This window comes from Bombina bombina, chromosome 2 (assembly GCF_027579735.1).
Source record: "Bombina bombina isolate aBomBom1 chromosome 2, aBomBom1.pri, whole genome shotgun sequence".
Taxonomy (NCBI): Eukaryota; Metazoa; Chordata; class Amphibia; order Anura; family Bombinatoridae; genus Bombina; species Bombina bombina.
The window spans coordinates 756697952-756717277 of NC_069500.1; the positions used below are offsets into that span (position 1 = coordinate 756697952).

The window sequence follows — 19326 nt, forward strand, 5'->3', positions numbered from 1 at the left end:
CATGGAGTTTGAACACTTAGTGTTGTCTAGGAGAGGATTGATACTTTGGTTCAGGCAAGGAAACATTTGACCAGATGTATTTACCACAAGGTTTGGAGAACTTCTCTAACTTGGTGTGTGTACCGGGGATTCCCTTGGCATAAGGTGAAGATCCTGCATGTCCTTCTGTTTGTTCAATAAGGTTTAGAATAGGGCCTGTCAGCTAGTTCTCTTAAGGATCAGATTTCTGCCCTTTCTGTTTTGTTACATAAGAAGTTGGCTCGGTTGCTAGATGTTCAGGCTATTGCTAGAATTAGACCTGTTTTAAAACCTGTTGCTCCTCAATGGAGCCTTAATCTTGTTCCTATAGTTCTCCAACAGGCTCAATTTGAGGCTATGCTTTATCTTGATATTAACCTTTCTGTCTTGGAAAGTTTTATTTTTGTTAGCAATTTCTTCTGCTCAAAGAGTTTGATTTATCTGCCCTTCAGTCTGACCCACCTTATTTAATCTTTCATGTGGACAAGGATGTTTTACGGACTAAGATGGGGTTTTTACCTAAGCTTGTTTCAACTCACAATATCAATCAGGAAATTGTTGTTCGTCTTTTTGTCCCAATCCTCCATTCACCAGGGGGAGGTTACTGCATAATATGGATGTGGTTAGAGCTTTAAAGTTCTATCCTCATGCTTCCAAGGAATTCTGTCAGTCATCCTCCTTATTCATCCTGCATTTTGGTATGCGTAAAGGTCAAAAGACCACTGCTGTTACCCTATGCTTCTGGATCAGACGCTTGATTCGCATGGCATATATTGAAGCTGGTCAGCAGCCTCCATCTTGGATTACGGCACATTCTACCTGTGCGGTGTCTTTTTCTTGGACCTTCAAGATTGAGGCTTCAGTTGAACAGATTTGTAAGGCTGCTACTTTCACAAATTTGATGTTATTGCCTCAGTTGAAGCATATTTTGGGAGAAAGGTTCTTCAAGCAGTGGTGCCTGGTTCTTAGGACTTCCTTCCCTACCTTTCCCTCCCTATTCATTTTGTGTCCTCCTCAGCTTGGGTATTAGTTTCCTATGGGTAATAAATTAATTTGTGGACTCTCACTACCATTAGAAAGAAAACAATTTATGCTTACCTGATTCTTTCTTTCTTGGCAGTGAAAATCCACGAACCCGCCCTGAATTTATGTAGTGGCGGCAGTCTTATTGCACCTCTGTACCCCTTGTATCTCTACTTTTCCTTATCCTTAGCTTGAACTAGCAAGAGGGTAGGGGAAGTGGGAGGGATCTTTGCCGCCTCCTGGTGGCTAGGTAAAGTATTTCCCATAGGTAATGAATTAATTTGTAAACTCACTGCCAAGAAAGAAAATTAATTTATCAGGTAAGAATAAATTGTTTTTTTTGTGTGTGTTTTTTTTTAAAACTATTATTAGGGCTAAGGCTTGTCTGTTCCAGGCATATAAAAAAAATGACTTTCATTGTGCAGAACGTGAAGTCTAGAATTTTTAATTTTAGTTTTATCTTTTATCTTCATCTTTTCAATGTGTTTTAGATGATTCACTTTCACCTGTTTGTTGTTCTGTTTTAATCTTTCTCCTCTTATGAGGAGTTTTCAATCTGTTCTGTAAAGAAGCACATTAACATTCATTCTCTCTGGATTCATGCCATGACTCATTGCTCTGTAGTTGCAAGATATATTTTCACGACCTTTGTTACATTTTCTTAACTTAAAATTTTTATCCTCATTAGTTCTCTATTTTGTATTAAATGGTACACATTGATGTTATTAAAGGGACAGTCTACTCCAGATTTTCTATTGTTTAAAAAGATAGAAAATCCCTTTTATTACCCATTTGCCAGTTTTGCATAGCCAAATGGGTTATATTAATATACTTTTTACCTCTGTGATTACCTTGTATATAAGCCTCTGCAGACTGCCCCCTTAGTTCAGTTCTTTTGACAGACTTGGATTTTAGCCTATCAGTTCCCTCTCATGAGTAACTCCACAGGCGTGAACACAATGTTATCTAAAAAGCACATATGAACTAACTCCCTCTAGCTGTAAAAAAAACGGTCAAATGCATTCAGATAAGAGGTGGCCTGCAAGGGCATAGAAATTATCAAATGAGCCCACTTAGGTTTAGCTTTCAACTAAGCCACTAAGGTTTAGCTTTCAACTAAGAATACAAAGAGAACAAAGCAAATTTGATGATAAAAGTAAATTGGAAAGTTGTTTTAAATTACATGCCCTATATAAATCATAAAGGTTTAATTTTGACTAGACTGTGCATTTAAACTTTCATTTAAACAGAGCATGCAATTTACAAAAAAAAAAAATTAAGTTTACATCCATTATCAAATTGTGCACAGTATTTTCTTTCATGTAAGTGGCAATAGTTCACGAGTTAGTGACGTATGGGATATACATTTCTACCAGGAGGGGGCAAAGTTCCCCAAACCTCAAAATGCCTATAAATGCACCTCCCACCACACACATACTTCAGTTTAACAAGCTTTGCCTCCTATGGTGGTGGTGAAGCAAGTTGTGCTTGATTTCTTTTGATAGGCGCTTCTAAGCATTTTGAAGCCCAATTCCTATCAGAGTACAGAGTTTGTCAGAGGGATGTGAAGGGAGTATTGCCTGTTGATTTAGTGGATTCACCCAAAAGAAATCCTTTCAAAGGCTCTCTGTAATCGGTCACAGGGATTCATCCTCTACCTCCCTTTTTCTCCTATACCATTACCTCTGCTGAATTTTTTCAGTACTGGTTTCGCTGTCTATGTGGATGGGTGTCTTCTGGTAAGTATGTATAATTTTTTAAGACGCTCTCAGCTATGTTTGGCGCTTTATGTTTATGGAGTTTTAAATATATCTATTTGCTTATATTTGCCATGAGTCAGGTCTATGTTTATTTCACTTTTGCAGTCTAACAGTTACAGTATGGAATTTATGTTTTGGGGAGGTTATTTAAGTGTAAAAATTTCTTACCTTTTTCAAATTTGACTGTTATATTAAGCCTCTCCCTCTTTTGCTCGCTGCTATTAATTTTATTATAGAGAGCTATGCTGCTTGCTTTTGATTTTATTTTCCATCTAAAGGGGAGGAGAGTCAACGACTTCATTACTTGTGGAAATTAAGAACCTGGCCACTAGGAGGAGGCAAAGACACCCCAGCTAAAGGCTTAAATACCTCCCCCACTCCCCTTATCCCCCAGTCATTCTTTGCCTTTCGTCACAAGAGGTTGGCAGAGAAGTGTCCGAAGATTCAGAGTAGTCTCTTATGGAGGGTAGTACTCTTCGCAAATGGGACTGGAGTTTTAAGTAGTCCTTTCAGCCTCTCAGTGAGAGCATGGGTGAATGTTAGAGTCCAGAGATACAGGGAGAGTCTTTCTGCAAAACAATTCTGACTCACATTAAGAGCTCCATAAGCAATCAGCATTGACGAGTTTCGCTGCCTGCTTCCTACACTCAAGTCCATGTCAGGAACAATGCTACTACAATGTCACACTTGATAGGTCGTGTTCCTGTTCCACGGCATAGATTCTGGTAAGATAGTTTCATTTTTTATATTCATAATGATAATGCAAGAAGACAGGGTTACAGTGTGACGCCTTTTATCTTTATAGAATCAAGGGTTAATATCCCTGGAAGGGGGATAATTGAACAGGGGGGGTTTGTACATAATGTTATTTGTTGTGTCATTGCTGCGATATGTGTGAGATGAGACTCTGGCAATGGTGGACTACAAGTTTCATTTTTGGGAGTTACTTAAGCTGCCGATTTGGTGCTCTGTGACCGGATGAGGCCTATTCAAATTCCTCTTCTTGTCCGGCGGTTGCAGGAGACAAATCATTTTTTTCTGTGGTCCGGGTCTAAGGAGGTGGTGAGTGCCCCGGCCATTGGAGGTTTAAAGGTGCCATTTATATATATATATAGTATATCTAGTCCATAATCAAAGCTTAAGCTATGGAGGACTCTGACGCATTGGAGGATACTCCCTCTTTAACAAAGTCTAATACCTGTGTTTATTGTGAGGAGGTTCTGGTAGATCCGCATGCTCAACTCTGCTCCACATGCCTTGATAAGATTACTACATCTAGAAAGAAAAAGATGTTTAGTACTACTGAGCCGTCCACCTCTGAGGGTTCTTCGTCCTGTGAGGTGCGTTCCCTACATTCTTCTCCGATTAAACATGCAGCTCCCCAGGGCACGACTAATCCTCCTGAGGGAGAGGGCCGCTGGCCATCAGATCTTGCGGATCAGCTGCAAACAGCAGTGTCTGCAGTGATTAGTGCCTTACCACGTTCTGCTAAGCGCAAGCATAGGGTAAAACATTGCGGCCCGGCCCAGGGGTCATCTACTCTATGCAGATTATTTGCCTGAATGCAAAAATGTCAGGTTTTTCCCTCCTAGCCCATAAGGCTCTGTGGCTGAAGTCATGGTCTGCGGACATGACCTCTAAATCTAGGCTTCTATCCCTTCTCTTTCAGGGAAAGATCCTATTTGGTCCAGGAATGGACTTGATCATATCCACGGTCACGAGAGGCAAGGGTGCCTTCCTGCCACAGGATAACAATGTTAAACCTAAGGTATCTACTTTTCGTCCCTTTCGTTCGGACAAGGCCCATCTCCAGCAGCCGGCGGTGAAAGCGGAGCAGTCCAAGGGAGCTTGGAAGCCAGCTTAGTCTTGGAATAAGTCCAAGCAGAACAAGAAGTCCACCGAGACAAAATTGGCATGAAGGGGTGGCCCCCGACAAGTCAACGGACCGAGTAGGGGGCAAATTATATCTCTTTTTCAGAAGCCTGGTTGCAGGATGTTCAGGACCCTTGAGTTCTGGAGGTCATCGCCCAGGGTTACAGGAAAGGTTTCAGATCTCATCTGCCCAGGGGCAGATTCCTCCTGTCAAACCAGACCAGAGGGATGCCTTTCTAGAATGTGTGAGGGATCTCTCTTCTCTCTGAGTAATTGTACCAGTACCTCAAGCAGAAAGGTCTAGGGTACTATTCAAACCTTTTCATGGTCCCAAAGAAGGAGGGCATGTTCCGCCCGATTCTGGACCTAAAATGTTTAAACAAATTTCTGTCAGTTCCATTGTTCAAAATGGAAACGATCAGATTTATTCTGTCCCTAGTTCAAGAGGGACGATTCATGACAATAGACTTGAAGAATGCCTACCTTCATGTACTAGAATGCCTACCTGACATTTGCATTTCTGGACCAACACTTTCAGTTTGTGGCCCTTTACTTCGGTCTGGCGATGGCCCCAATAGTCTTCATGAAGGTTTTAGGGGCACTTCTTGCAGTAGCAAGTTCCAGAGGCATTGCTGTGGTGCTCTATCTGGATGACATCCTAGTCCAGCCGTTGTTCAGTCTTGCAGAGGAACACTCGAGGGCTCTTCTTCTCCTTCAGTCTCATGGATGGAAGATAAACTCAGGAAAGAGTTCCCTGGTTCCCAGCAACAGGGTGGAATTCCTGGGCACGATAATACTCTATAACCATGAAGATATTTCTCACAGATCAGCGATGCAGGAAAATTGGGTCCACCTGTCTTGCCCTGCAGGCCTCCTCCAGACCCTCTGTGGCTCAGTGTATGGAGGTGATTGATGCTGAATACCATGACCCCATTGTCATTCCATTCGCCAGGTTTCACTTCAGACCTCTTCAGCTGTGTATGTTGAGGCAGTGGAACTGTGATCACTCAGATCTCTCCCAACAGATGATCGGACAAGGGAATCCCTCTCTTGGTGGATCCTTCTGGAACAACTTTCCCAAGGGACATCCTTCCTGAGACCATCCTGGGAGATTGTGACCACGGACGCAAGCCTGGCAGGTTGGGAAGCTGTTTGGAGTGCCAGGATGGCACAAGGAAGTTGGACTTGAGGAGTCTCTCCTCCCGATCAATATTCTGGAACTTTGAGCGATCCACAATGTTCTGAAAGCTTGGCCTTTTCTGGGATCGTTCTGCTTCATCAAATTCCAGACAGACAACATTACCTCGGTGGCCTACATCAACAATCGGGGGGGGGGGATGAGAAGCTCTCTAGCAATGGCAGAGGTATGTCGTATATTGGTATGGGCAGAGTCCCACAGCTGCTCACTATCGGCAATCCACATTCCGGGAAGCGGATTTTCTCAGCAGACAATTCTTTCATCCGGGAGAATGGTCTCTCCTCCCTGAGGTGTTTGCGGAGATTTGTCACAGATGGGGGATGCCGGATATAGATCTCATGGCATCCAGACTCAATTGCAAGCTACCCAAATACGGGTCGCGGTCCAGGGATCCCCAGGCAGAGCTGGTCAATGCCTTAGCGGTGCCTTGGGGGTTTAACCTAGTTTACATTTTTCCACCGTTGCCACTTCCACCTTGTGTTATGGCCCGCATCAAGCAGGAGCAAGCTTCGGCTATACTGATTGCTCTGGCATGGCGCGGAGGATGTGGTTTGCGGATCTGGTGGGGATGTCATCTTCTCCGCCATGGTGGTTACCCTGTACCAGCGATCTGCTAGTACAGGGTCCCTTCCAACATAAAAATGTAGATTATCTGAACCTGACTGCGTGGAGATTAAACGCTTAGTCTTAGCCAAGAGAGGATTCTCTGAGAGAGTGATTGATACTCTTGTTCAGGCCAGGAAGCCGGTCACTCGTCGCATCTATCATAAGGTGTGGAGGACTTTCTTGTCCTGGTGTGAGAAACATGGATATCCTTGGCACAAGGTGAAGATATCCAGGATTCTATCCTTTCTCCAGGATGGGTTGGAGGAAGGGGCTTGCTGCCAGTTCCTTAAAGGGACAAATTTCGGCGTTAACTGTTTTTGTTGCACAAGAGGCTTGCAGAGTTTCCTGATATTCAGTCTTTTGTTCAGACTCTGTCCAGAATCAGGCCTGTCTTAAGACATTCTGCTTCACCCTGGATCTTGAACTTGGTTCTTAAGGTGTTGCAGAGGGTTCCGTTTGAACCTATGCACTCTATTGACATTGACATTAAGATTCTTTCTTGGAAGGTTCTCTTCCTGTTGGCTATTGCATCGGCGCACAGAGTATCTGAGTCAGCGGCCTTGCAATGTGAGCCTCCTTATCTGGTTTTTCACACTGGGCTGTTCTTCGCACTGGTTTGGGATTTTTTCCCAAGGTTGTGTCCAACCGTAACATCAATCAGGAAATAGTTGTTCCTTCTTTGTGTCGTAACCCTTCTTCACCTAAGGAGAGGTTACTTCATAATTTGGATGTGGTTCGAGCCTTGAAGTTTTATCTTCAGGCTACAAAGGATTTCAGACAGTCTACATCTTTTTTTTTTTTTCTTAGTATAGTCAGGGAAACGCAAGGGGCAGAGAGCCTCTTCCACTTCTTTGTCCTTTTGGTAGAGGAGCATGATTTGCTTGGCTTATGAGACTGCAGGACATAAGGCTCCTCAGAGGATCACGGCTCATTCAACTAGAGCTGTGGCTTCTTCTTGGGCCTTCAAGAATGAGGCCTCTATGGAGCAGATTTGTAAGGCTGCTACCTGGTCCTCACATACTTTTACAAAGTTTTACAAATTTGACGTTTTTGGGAGGGAAGTTTTGCTGGCTGTGGTGCCCTCAGATTACGGTCCGCCTTTTACCCTCCAGGTTTCATTCAGTGTCCTCTAGAGCTTGGGGATTTGTTTCCCACAAGTAATGAATGAAGCCGTGGACTCTCCTCCGCTTTTAGATGGAAAACAAACATAAATTATGCTTACCTGATAATTTCATTTCCATCATGGGGAGGAGAGTCCACGGCTCCCGCCCGTTTCTCCGGTAGGCGGATCTAAATTTAGTTTTGTTCTTCTGGCACCATTTATACCCTGTTTCTCCTACTGTTCCTTGTTCCCTCGGCAGAATGTCTGGGGGATGAGGGGAGTGGGGGAGGCATTAAAGCCTTTGGCTGGGGTGTCTTTGCCTTCTCCTGGTGGCCAGGTTCTTAATTCCCACAAGTAATGAATGAAGCCATGGACTCTCATGCCCACAATGGAAATGAAATTATCACGTAAGCGTAATTTTTGTTTTTTTTCTATAAAAATGTTATCATGAATTTTTCCTATTTTCTGAAACTGTTACATTGTGGAAATTGGATATTGTGTATAAATGTTGTTTTTCTTTTTTGTTACATTTTGCGAGATGTCTCAAACTGATCCTGCCTCTGATGTTACTGCAGAAACCAAGATGCCTGAACACAATTCTACCAAAAGCTAAGTGTGTTATTATTGTCAAGCTGATTTTATTTTCCTTAGCTTAATTATGGGCACTTATTTTATCATATTATATGCTGATAATGTTTCTATGTGTACAATTACATTTACTGTTTTTACTTTCTCATTTTAATGTACCTAAAAGTTCTGCAGATATAAAAAGGTTACTGCTGCAGCCATAAGAAGGCTATGACTGCTATTACGCCTTCAATTAATGTAAAGGTCTTTCCAAACTTGTTATAGATTTAATCAATTTTGTACTAACCAACGGCATACTTAAGTATTTTCTGCTTATTCTTTTCAGTGATTATGTGCATGAAAGCTTTAGGTCTTATGATCGCTGCATCAGACGCAAACTTCTTTGCTCATTTTCATATGAAACCTCTACAGCTGGTGCAGGGATTATACGCTGTTATCACAGTTGATTATACTTTAATCCCAACACTCGGCTTCCTCTGATTTGGTGGTTTAACCATCACCTTTATTGTTTAAAGGGGCCTCTTTTGTTTGTCCTTCCTGGATTGTGATCACAACAGATGCAAGTCTTTCAGGTTGGGGTGCTGTCTAGGGATCTCTGACAGCACAAGGGTTTTGGAATCCTCAAGAGGTGAGGTTTCCAATCAATATTTAGAACTCCGTGCTATTTTTAGAAGCTCTTCAGGCTTGGCCTCTATTTGAAGAGAGAATTTAACTTTTGTTTTCAATCAGACAATGTCAAAGTCAGTGGCATATGTCAATCATCAAGGTGGACTTGCAGTCCTTTAGTGATGAAAGAAGTATCTTTGATATTTTCTTGGGCAGAATCCAACTCTTGTCAAGACTCTGTGATTCATATCTCGGGTGTAGATAATTGGGAAGCGGATTATTTCAGCCGTCATTTTATTCATCCGGGGGAGTGGTTTCTCCATCCAGATGTGTTTTTTTTTTTTTTCCAACTTGTACAGATGTGGGGTCTTCTAGAAATAGATCTGTTGGCGTCTCGCCTGAAAAGGAATCTTCAGATACCTTTCCAGGTTTGGTGATTTTTCAGGCGGAAGTGATGAATGCTTTAGAAGTTCTCAGTTTTCTCAACCTTCTTTCTTTTTTCCGTCTCTGGTTCTTCTTCCAAAGGGTGATCTCTAAGATCATAATGGAACAATCTTATGTGTTTCTGATAGCACCAGCATGGCTTTTTAGATTTTGGTATGCAGACTTTGTCCGAATGTCTAGTTGCCAGCTTTGATCTCTCTTTTTTTTTTTTTTTTTTTTTTATAAGGCCAGACCTTTTTTGTCTCAAGGCCCAGTTTTTCATAGGATCTCAAATTTCTAAATTTGAAGGCATGGAATTTGAACACAAAGTTTTTATGACTCAGTTATTTTTTCTCTGATACAGGTTTATAAATCTTTCAAGGAAATTTTAATTTAGGGTTTGGAAATCCTATATTTCATGGTGTTCCACTCATGATTATTCTTGGCATTCTTTTAAATGCCTAGGATTTTACAGTTTCTTCAGGATGATCTGAATTCAGATTTTGTATGTAAATCCTTTGAAAGGACAAATTTCTGCTTTTTTTGTCTTATTTCATAAACAGGCTTGATATGAAACAAAACCTGAACCAAACAGTGAAAATCAGGAAGCTGAACAATCTGTTATTTAAATCAATTTCTCCTCCTTGGATTCTTGATTTTGTTTTTTAAGTTTTTGGAGCCTATGCATTCTTTATTTATCTACTTTCTTGGAAAGTGTGTTATTTATTTGGTTTTCTCTTCTGCTAGAAGAGTTTCTGAATTGTCTGTTCTCTCTTGTGAGTCTCCTTATCTGATTTCCATCAAGATAAGCTGTTTTGCGAGAAATGTCTTACATTTTTTTTGCATTCGGTTGTGAATTTTTAACAACATTAATGGAGAGATTGTTTATTCTTTGTGTCCTATCCCTAGGAATACTCCTAAGGGGTCTTTACATTCTTTGAATGTGGTAAGAATTTTGCAATATGTTGAAACTACTTAGATTTCAGTAAGATTTCTAGTCTATTTGTTATTTTTTCTGGTTGCAGATGAACTCTGAAAGTTTCTGCCATTTTTTGGCATCTTGGTCAGAGCTTTTGATTTTCAAAGCTTATTTGGAGGAAGAACAGTATTCGTCTCAGCGTATTACAGCTCATTCTACTAGATAAGTCGCTATATCTTGGGTTTTCAAGAATGGAGCTTCAGTTGATCAGATTTGCAAAGCAGCAACTTGGTCTTCTTTGCATACATTTACTAAATTTTACCATTTTGATGCATTTTGCTTCTTCAGAAGCAGTCTTTGGTAGAAAAGTTCTTCAGGCAGCTGTCTGATTTTTTTTTTTTTTTTTTTGCCTATGATTTGAGTTTTTTGAAATTTAAAAAAACTTTATTATTTGGATTTAATTTTTTCAGCAGAGATAGCTGTTTTTATTTTATCCCTCCCGCTCTAGTGACTGTGGATTTCCACATCTTTGGTATTATATCCCATACGTCACTAGCTCATGGACTCTTGCCACTTACATGAAAGAAAACATAATTTATGTAAGAACTTACCTGATAAATTAATTTCTCCTGTTAAATGTGGTCAGTCCACGGGTCATCATTACTTCTGGGATATTAACTCCTCCCCAACAGGAAGTGCAAGAGGATCACCCAGCAGAGCTGCTATATAGCTCCTCCCCTCTACATCACACCCAGTCATTCTCTTGCACCCAACTAATAGATAGGATGTGTGAGAGGACTGTGGTGATTATACTTAGTTTTATACCTTCAATCAAAAGTTTGTTATTTTAAAACAGCACCGGAGTGTGTTGTTCCTTCTCTGGTAGAATTTGAAGAAGAATCTACCTGAGTTTTTTGTATGATTTTAGCCGGCGTAGTTAAGATCATATTGCTGTTCTCGGCCATCTGAGGAGTGAGGTAAACTTCAGATCAGGGGACAGCGGGCAGGTTAACCTGCAAAGAGGTATGTAGCAGCATATTATTTTCTGAGAATGGAATTGACTGAGAAAATTCTGCCATACCGATATAATGTAAGCTCAGCCTTAAATGCAGTAGTAGCAACTGGTATCATTCTGTCATGTATGTATATTTACACTTCAGTATTCTGGGGAATGGCACTTCACTGGGATAATACTGTATGCATAAGACTTTAGCCTAACTTGCAGTGACTAGCAACAGGCTTTCTAATGACATTTCATTTATTTGATGTTAAACGTTTTTGCTGGCATGTTAAATCGTTTAATTATCTGAGGTACTGGGTGAAACAATTGTTTTGGGCACAGTTTTTTTCCACTTGGCAGTCGTTTTATTTAATTTAAGACAGTTTACTGATCTCCCTCACTGTTGTGTGTGAGGGGGAGGGGCCTATTTTGGCGCTTTTGCTACGCATCAGAAAATTCAGTCACAAGTCTGTTTTCTTCCCTGCACGACTAACTCGCCTCACGTGTCAGTACCTGCATCTCCCGCTCGGGAGGTGCGTGATATTGTAGCGCCGAGTACATCAGGGCGGCCATTACAAATCACATTACAGGATATGGCTAATGTTATGACTGAAGTTTTGGCTAAATTACCAGAACTAAGAGGTAAGCGTGATCACTCTGGGGTGAGAACAGAGTGCGCTGTTGATAATAGGGCCATGTCTGATACTGCGTCACAGTATGCTGAACATGAGGACGGAGAGCTTCAATCTGCAGGTGACGGTTCTGATCCCAATAGAATGGATTCAGACATTTCTAATTTTAAGTTTAAACTCGAAAACCTCCGTGTACTGTTAGGGGAGGTATTAGCAGCTCTGAATGATTGTAACACCGTTGCAATCCCAGAGAAATTATGTAGGCTGGATAGATACTATGCGGTACCGGCGAGTACTGACGTATTTCCTATTCCTAAGAGGCTTACAGAGATAATTACTAAGGAGTGGGATAGGCCCGGTGTACCCTTTTCCCCCCCTCCTGTGTTTAGAAAAATGTTTCCAATAGACGCCACCACACGGGACTTATGGCAGACGGTCCCTAAGGTGGAGGGAGCGGTTTCTACTCTGGCTAAGCGTACCACTATCCCGGTGGAGGATAGCTGTGCCTTTTCAGATCCAATGGATAAAAAATTAGAGGGTTACCTTAAGAAAATGTTTGTTCAACAAGGTTTTATATTGCAACCCCTTGCATGTATTGCGTCTGTCTCGGCCGCGGCCGCTTTTTGGTCCGAGTCCCTGGAAGAGACTCTTGACTCAATAACTATAGATGAGATTTCAAGCAAGCTTAAAACACTTAAGCTAGCTAATTCATTTGTTTCAGATGCCGTAGTACATTTAACTAAACTTACGGCTAAGAATTCCGGATTCGCCATTCAGGCACGCAGAGCACTGTGGCTAAAATCCTGGTCAGCTGACGTTACTTCTAAATCTAAATTACTTAACATACCTTTCAAAGGGCAGACCTTATTCTGGCCCGGTTTGAAAGAAATTATCGCTAACATTACAGGAGGTAAAGGCCATGCCCTGCCTCAAGACAGAGCCAAACCTAAGGCTAGACAGTCTAATTTTCGTTCCTTTCGTAATTTCAAGGCAGGAGCAGCATCAACTTCCTCTGCTCCAAAACAAGAAGGAGCTGTTGCTCGCTACAGACAAGGCTGGAGACCTAACCAGTCCTGGAACAAGGGCAAGCAGGCCAGAAAACCTGCTGCTGCCCCTAAGACAGCATGAATCGAGGGCCCCCGATCCGGAAACGGATCTAGTGGGGGGCAGACTTTCTCTCTTCGCCCAGGCTTGGGCAAGAGATGTCCAGGATCCCTGGGCGTTAGAGATCATATCTCAGGGATATCTTCTGGACTTCAAATCCTCTCCCCCAAAAGGGAGATTTCATCTGTCAAGGTTGTCAACAAACCAAATAAAGAAAGAGGCGTTTCTACGCTGTGTACAAGATCTTTTACTAATGGGAGTGATCCATCCGGTTCCGCAGTCGGAACATGGACAGGGGTTTTACTCAAATCTGTTTGTGGTTCCCAAAAAAGAGGGAACCTTCAGGCCAATCTTGGATTTAAAGATCCTAAACAAATTCCTAAGAGTTCCATCGTTCAAAATGGAAACTATTCGGACAATCCTACCCATGATCCAAAAGGGTCAGTACATGACCACAGTGGATTTAAAGGATGCTTACCTTCACATACCGATTCACAAAGATCATTACCGGTATCTAAGGTTTGCCTTCCTAGACAGGCATTACCAGTTTGTAGCTCTTCCATTCGGATTGGCTACGGCTCCAAGAATCTTCACAAAGGTTCTGGGTGCTCTTCTGGCGGTACTAAGACCGCGAGGAATTTCGGTAGCTCCGTACCTAGACGACATTCTGATACAAGCTTCAAGCTTTCAAACTGCCAAGTCTCATACAGAGTTAGTACTGGCATTTCTAAGGTCGCATGGATGGAAGGTGAACGAAAAGAAGAGTTCTCTCTTTCCACTCACAAGAGTTCCCTTCTTGGGGACTCTTATAGATTCTGTAGAAATGAAGATTTACCTGACATAGGACAGGTTAACAAAGCTTCAAAATGCATGCCTGTGTCCTTCATTCCATTCAACACCCGTCAGTAGCTCAATGCATGGAGGTGATCGGCTTAATGGTAGCGGCAATGGACATAGTACCCTTTGCACGCCTACATCTCAGACCGCTGCAATTGTGCATGCTAAGTCAGTGGAATGGGGATTACTCAGATTTGTCCCCTACTCTGAATCTGGATCAAGAGACCAGAAATTCTCTTCTGTGGTGGCTTTCTCGGCCACATCTGTCCAGGGGGATGCCATTCAGCAGGCCGGATTGGGCAATTGTAACAACAGACGCCAGCCTACTAGGTTGGGGCGCTGTCTGGAATTCTCTGAAGGCTCAGGGATCATGGACTCAGGGAGGAGAGTCTCCTGCCTATAAACATTCTGGAATTGAGAGCAGTTCTCAATGCTCTTCTGGCTTGGCCCCAGTTAACAACTCGGGGGTTCATCAGGTTTCAGTCGGACAACATCACGACTGTAGCTTACATCAACCATCAAGGAGGGACAAGAAGCTCCCTAGCGATGATGGAAGTATCAAAGATAATTCGCTGGGCAGAGTTTCACTCTTGCCACCTGTCAGCAATCCACATCCCGGGAGTGGAGAACTGGGAGGCGGATTTCCTAAGTCGTCAGACTTTTCATCCGGGGGAGTGGGAACTTCATCCGGAGGTCTTTGCCCAAATACTTCGACGTTGGGGCAAACCAGAGATAGATCTCATGGCGTCTCGACAGAACGCCAAGCTTCCTTGTTACGGGTCCAGATCCAGGGATCCGGGAGCGGTCCTGATAGATGCTTTGACAGCACCTTGGACCTTTGGGATGGCTTATGTGTTTCCACCCTTCCCGATGCTTCCTCGATTGATTGCCAGAATCAAACAGGAGAGAGCATCGGTGATTCTAATAGCGCCTGCGTGGCCACGCAGGACCTGGTATGCAGACCTAGTGGACATGTCATCCTGTCCACCTTGGTCTCTGCCTCTGAGACAGGACCTTCTAATTCAGGGTCCTTTCAAACATCAAAACCTAATTTCTCTGAAGCTGACTGCATGGAAATTGAACGCTTGATTTTATCAAAGCGTGGATTTTCTGAGTCCGTAATTGATACCTTAATACAGGCTAGGAAGCCTGTTACCAGAAAGATTTACCATAAAATATGGCGTAAATACTTATATTGGTGCGAATCCAAAAGTTACTCATGGAGTAAGGTTAGGATTCCTAGGATATTGTCTTTTCTACAAGAAGGTTTAGAAAAGGGTTTATCCGCTAGTTCCTTAAAGGGACAGATTTCAGCTCTGTCCATTCTTTTACACAAACGTCTGTCAGAGGTTCCGGACGTTCAAGCTTTTTGTCAGGCTTTGGCCAGGATCAAGCCTGTGTTTAAAACTGTTGCTCCACCATGGAGTTTGAACTTAGTTCTTAATGTTTTACAGGGTGTTCCGTTTGAACCCCTTCATTCCATTGATATCAAGCTGTTATCTTGGAAAGTTCTGTTTTTAATGGCTATTTCCTCGGCTCGAAGAGTCTCTGAGTTATCTGCCTTACATTGTGATTCTCCTTATCTGATTTTTCATTCAGACAAGGTAGTTCTGCGTACTAAACCTGGGTTCTTACCTAAGGTGGTCACTAACAGGAATATCAATCAAGAGATTGTTGTCCTTGTGTCCTAATCCTTCTTCGAAGAAGGAACGTCTTCTACACAATCTAGATGTAGTCCGTGCCCTGAAATTTTATCTACAGGCAACTAAGGATTTTCGTCAAACGTCTTCCCTGTTTGTCGTTTATTCTGGTCAGAGGAGAGGTCAAAAAGCTTCGGCTACCTCTCTCTCTTTTTGGCTTCGTAGCATAATACGTTTAGCTTATGAGACTGCTGGACAGCAGCCTCCTGAAAGAATTACAGCTCATTCTACTAGAGCTGTGGCTTCCACTTGGGCCTTTAAGAATGAGGCTACTGTTGAACAGATTTGCAAGGCTGCAACTTGGTCTTCTCTTCATACTTTTTACAAATTTTACAAATTTGACACTTTTGCTTCTTCGGAGGCTGTTTTTGGGAGAAAGGTTCTTCAGGCAGTGGTTCCTTCCGTATAAAGAGCCTGCCTGTCCCTCCCGTCATCCGTGTACTTTAGCTTTGGTATTGGTATCCCAGAAGTAATGATGACCCGTGGACTGACCATACTTAACAGGAGAAAACAAAATTTATGCTTACCTGATAAATTCCTTTCTCCTGTAGTGTGGTCAGTCCACGGCCCGCCCTGTTTTTATGGCAGGTCTAAATTTTTAAATTATACTCCAGTCACCACTGCACCCTTTGGCTTCTCCTTTCTCGTTGGTTCTCGGTCGAATGACTGGGTGTGACGTAGAGGGGAGGAGCTATATAGCAGCTCTGCTAGGTGATCCTCTTGCACTTCCTGTTGGGGAGGAGTTAATATCCTAGAAGTAATGATGACCCGTGGACTGACCACACTACAGGAGAAAGGAATTTATCAGGTAAGCATAAATTTTGTTTTCTTTCATAGTGGCAAGAGTCCATAAGACCCACCCTTTTTTGGTGGTTATGATTTTTTTTGTATAAAAGCACATTATTTTTTTCCAGTTACTCTAAATTCTTTCATAGTGGCAAGAGTCCATAAGACCCACCCTTTTTTGGTGGTTATGATTTTTTTTGTATAAAAGCACATTATTTTTTTCCAGTTACTCTTTTTGTATGCTTTTTTTACTCCTTTTTACACCTCCCTACTTGGCTATACGTTAAAACTGAGGTATGTTTGTGGTGGGAGGTGTATTTATAGGCATTTTGAGGTTTGGGAAACTTTTCCCCCTCCTGGTAGGAATGTATATCCTATACGTCCCTAGCTCATGGACTCTTGCCATTATGAAATAAATGAATTTATCAGGTAGGTTCTTGCATAAATTATGTTTTTATATGCCTATTTTATGAGGCACCAGCTCCTACTAAGCATGTGCAAGAGTTCATAGTGAGTCTGATTGGCTGATGGCTGTCACATGATACAGAGTGCAATAAATAGGAGGGCATTTTGAAATTTGTGCATTTGTTGATTATGCAATTCTGCTGTGATTAATGATCCCCTTGCAGTGCAAAATATATTTGAAAAAGTTTTACTCTAGCTTTTTAAACTATTTGTGCCTAATGGGCTTGCATTTGATGCAGTGTTTTTACAGTGTACAGAGCAGGTTAAAGTCAAATTATACTTTCATGATTCAGATAGGGCATGTCATTTTAAACAACTTTCTAATTTACTTTTATCCTCAAATTTGCTTTGTTCTTTTGTTATTCTTAGTTGAAGGCTAATACTAGATAGGCTCATATACTAATTTCTAAGCCCTTGAAGGCCGCCTCTAATTTGAATGCATTTGAGAGTTTTTCACAGCTATAGGGCGTTAGTTCATGTGTTTCATCTAGATAACATTGTGCTCATGCACGTGAAGTTTTTTAAGAGTCGGCACTAATTGCCTGAAATGCAAGTCTGTCAAAAGATCTGAGATAAGGAGGCAGTCAGCAGAAGCTTAGATACAAGGTAATTACAGGTAAAAAGTGTATTAATATAACAATGCTGGTTATGCAAAACTGGAGAATGGTAAATAAAGGGATTATCTATCTTTTTAAACAATAACATTTTTGGTGTTTACTATCCCTTTAACCAATCAACATTTGTGTTGGGCACATGCGCTGTGCTGTTCTCTGCAAGTCCTGTTTAGCCTTTTTTAACACTTGGAGAGTGAGTGTTTAGGTGCAAGCTTTCATCTGGTGGTAACATGCCTGTATCTTATTCTTTTCTTTATATTGCAGTCCAAAGAAGAGATGTCTGGAACTTTGGAGGCCATACAGCTGCTACAATGCAGTTCCCAGCTGCTACAGAAATCCAGGGATAGTTACTGCAGCAGATTTTCTGAGCAAGAACGACTTAGAAGAGAGGGCTGCCCACAGAAAGAGTTGGACAAGGTGAGGACCTTGATTTTGAGAAACCTGAAGCAAAGTACTGGTACATATGATAACGTGAACCTATAAAGAGGCAAATATAAAATTAAAAGTGGGAATCTAAACAATAGTGACATGTGAACCGCATATATAGTAAGCATGCTCAAATCGTAGTGCAAACTCTTAAAGATTGAACACCCGTGAATCTTATTTAAAGGAATCTTATTTAAAGGAATCTTGTTTAAAGGCCCTTTATTATCCATTAGAGCATGTGATTTTAAAGGGGCAGACTACACCAGAATTGTTATTGTTTAAAAAGATAGATAATCCCTTTATTACCCATTCCCCAGTTTTACATAACCAACTGATATATTAATATACTTTTTTTTACCTCTGGGATTACCTTGTATCTCAGCTTCTGCAAACGGCTGATTCCTAGGTAACTCCATGGGCGTGAGCACAATGTTTATCTAATATGGCACGCAACTAACGCCCTCTAGTTGTGAAAAACTGTTGAAATGCATTCAGATAAGAGGCGGCCTTCAAGGGCTAAGAAATTTGTATATGAGCCTCCTAGGTTTAGCTTTTAACTAAGAATACCAAGAGAACACATTTATGGCGTAATCAGCACTGATTGTCTAAAATGCAAATCTGTCAAAAGAACTGAAATAAGGGGACAATCTGCAGATGCTTGGATACAAGGTAATCAGAGGTAAACATATTAACCCTTTAAGGACACAGCTTTCAGTTTGCTCAATTGTTTTATGACGGTAAAATTCCGTCATAAGTCCTTAAGAGGTTAATATAACAGTGTTGGTTATGCACAACTGGGGAATGGGTAATAAATGGATTATCTATTTTTTTTTTAAACAATAAATATTTTCAGTTGACTGATCTATTTACATTTTAGCTGGGTGGTGCATAAAATCAGCTGGGTGGTGCACCTATTAAAAAGGTCCTGGGGACCAATAAAGTTAATTGACATCATTATCTGCTAGTTAACCAAAGCAATCTAGCTTGGACCGGTCACTGAAAAGACCTCTGATCACACTTAAATGGACACTAAAGTCAAAATTAAACTTTCTTGATAGAGCATGCAATTTTCTAGTTTACTCCTATTATCATTTTTTCTTTGTTCTCTTGCTGTCTTTTATTTAAAAAGCACCATGGATAGCGCTTGCTTATTGGTGGCTGACATTTAGCCACCAATTAACAAGGATAATCCAGTTTCTGAACCAAAAATGGGCTGGCTCTTATGCTTTACATTCCTGCTTTTTAAATAAAGATAGCAAGAGAACAAATAACAATTGATAGTAGGAGAAACTTGCTTAAAATTGCATGCTCTATCTGAATCATTAAAGAAAGAAAATTGGGTTTAGTATCCCTTTTAAGGTTTATATGATTATAATATGCAGGTGCAATTATTTTAAGACTAAGTGGAAACCTATATTTCTAGCGTTTTACTTATTTTTGTAGTCCGCAAACAATACTTTATTATCTGAGTGAAAAGGTATGGAACAAAACTTTCATTCCTCTGTTAGTATGTATACATTGATGACAGATGCACATATTTGATTATTAAGACCTGATATGAAAATGCAATTTCCATGTTTATACTGGCTGACAATGTTTTTAATAAAGTTTTTGAAAAAGGTGGGGGGGGGGGGGTTCTGAATACAA

At 41.4% G+C, this 19326-nt stretch overlaps 1 protein-coding gene across 1 annotated transcript in view; it reads left to right on the plus strand.

The window, feature by feature from the left end:
* Nucleotides 1–19326, plus strand: part of FCHO1 (FCH and mu domain containing endocytic adaptor 1) — an 802768-nt gene that overhangs the window by 119253 nt on the left and 664189 nt on the right. Inside the window, exon 7 of the mRNA XM_053702869.1 lies at nt 17518–17670. Coding sequence (XP_053558844.1) covers nt 17518–17670 — 153 coding nt within the window. The remainder of the gene's footprint in view (nt 1–17517; nt 17671–19326) is intronic.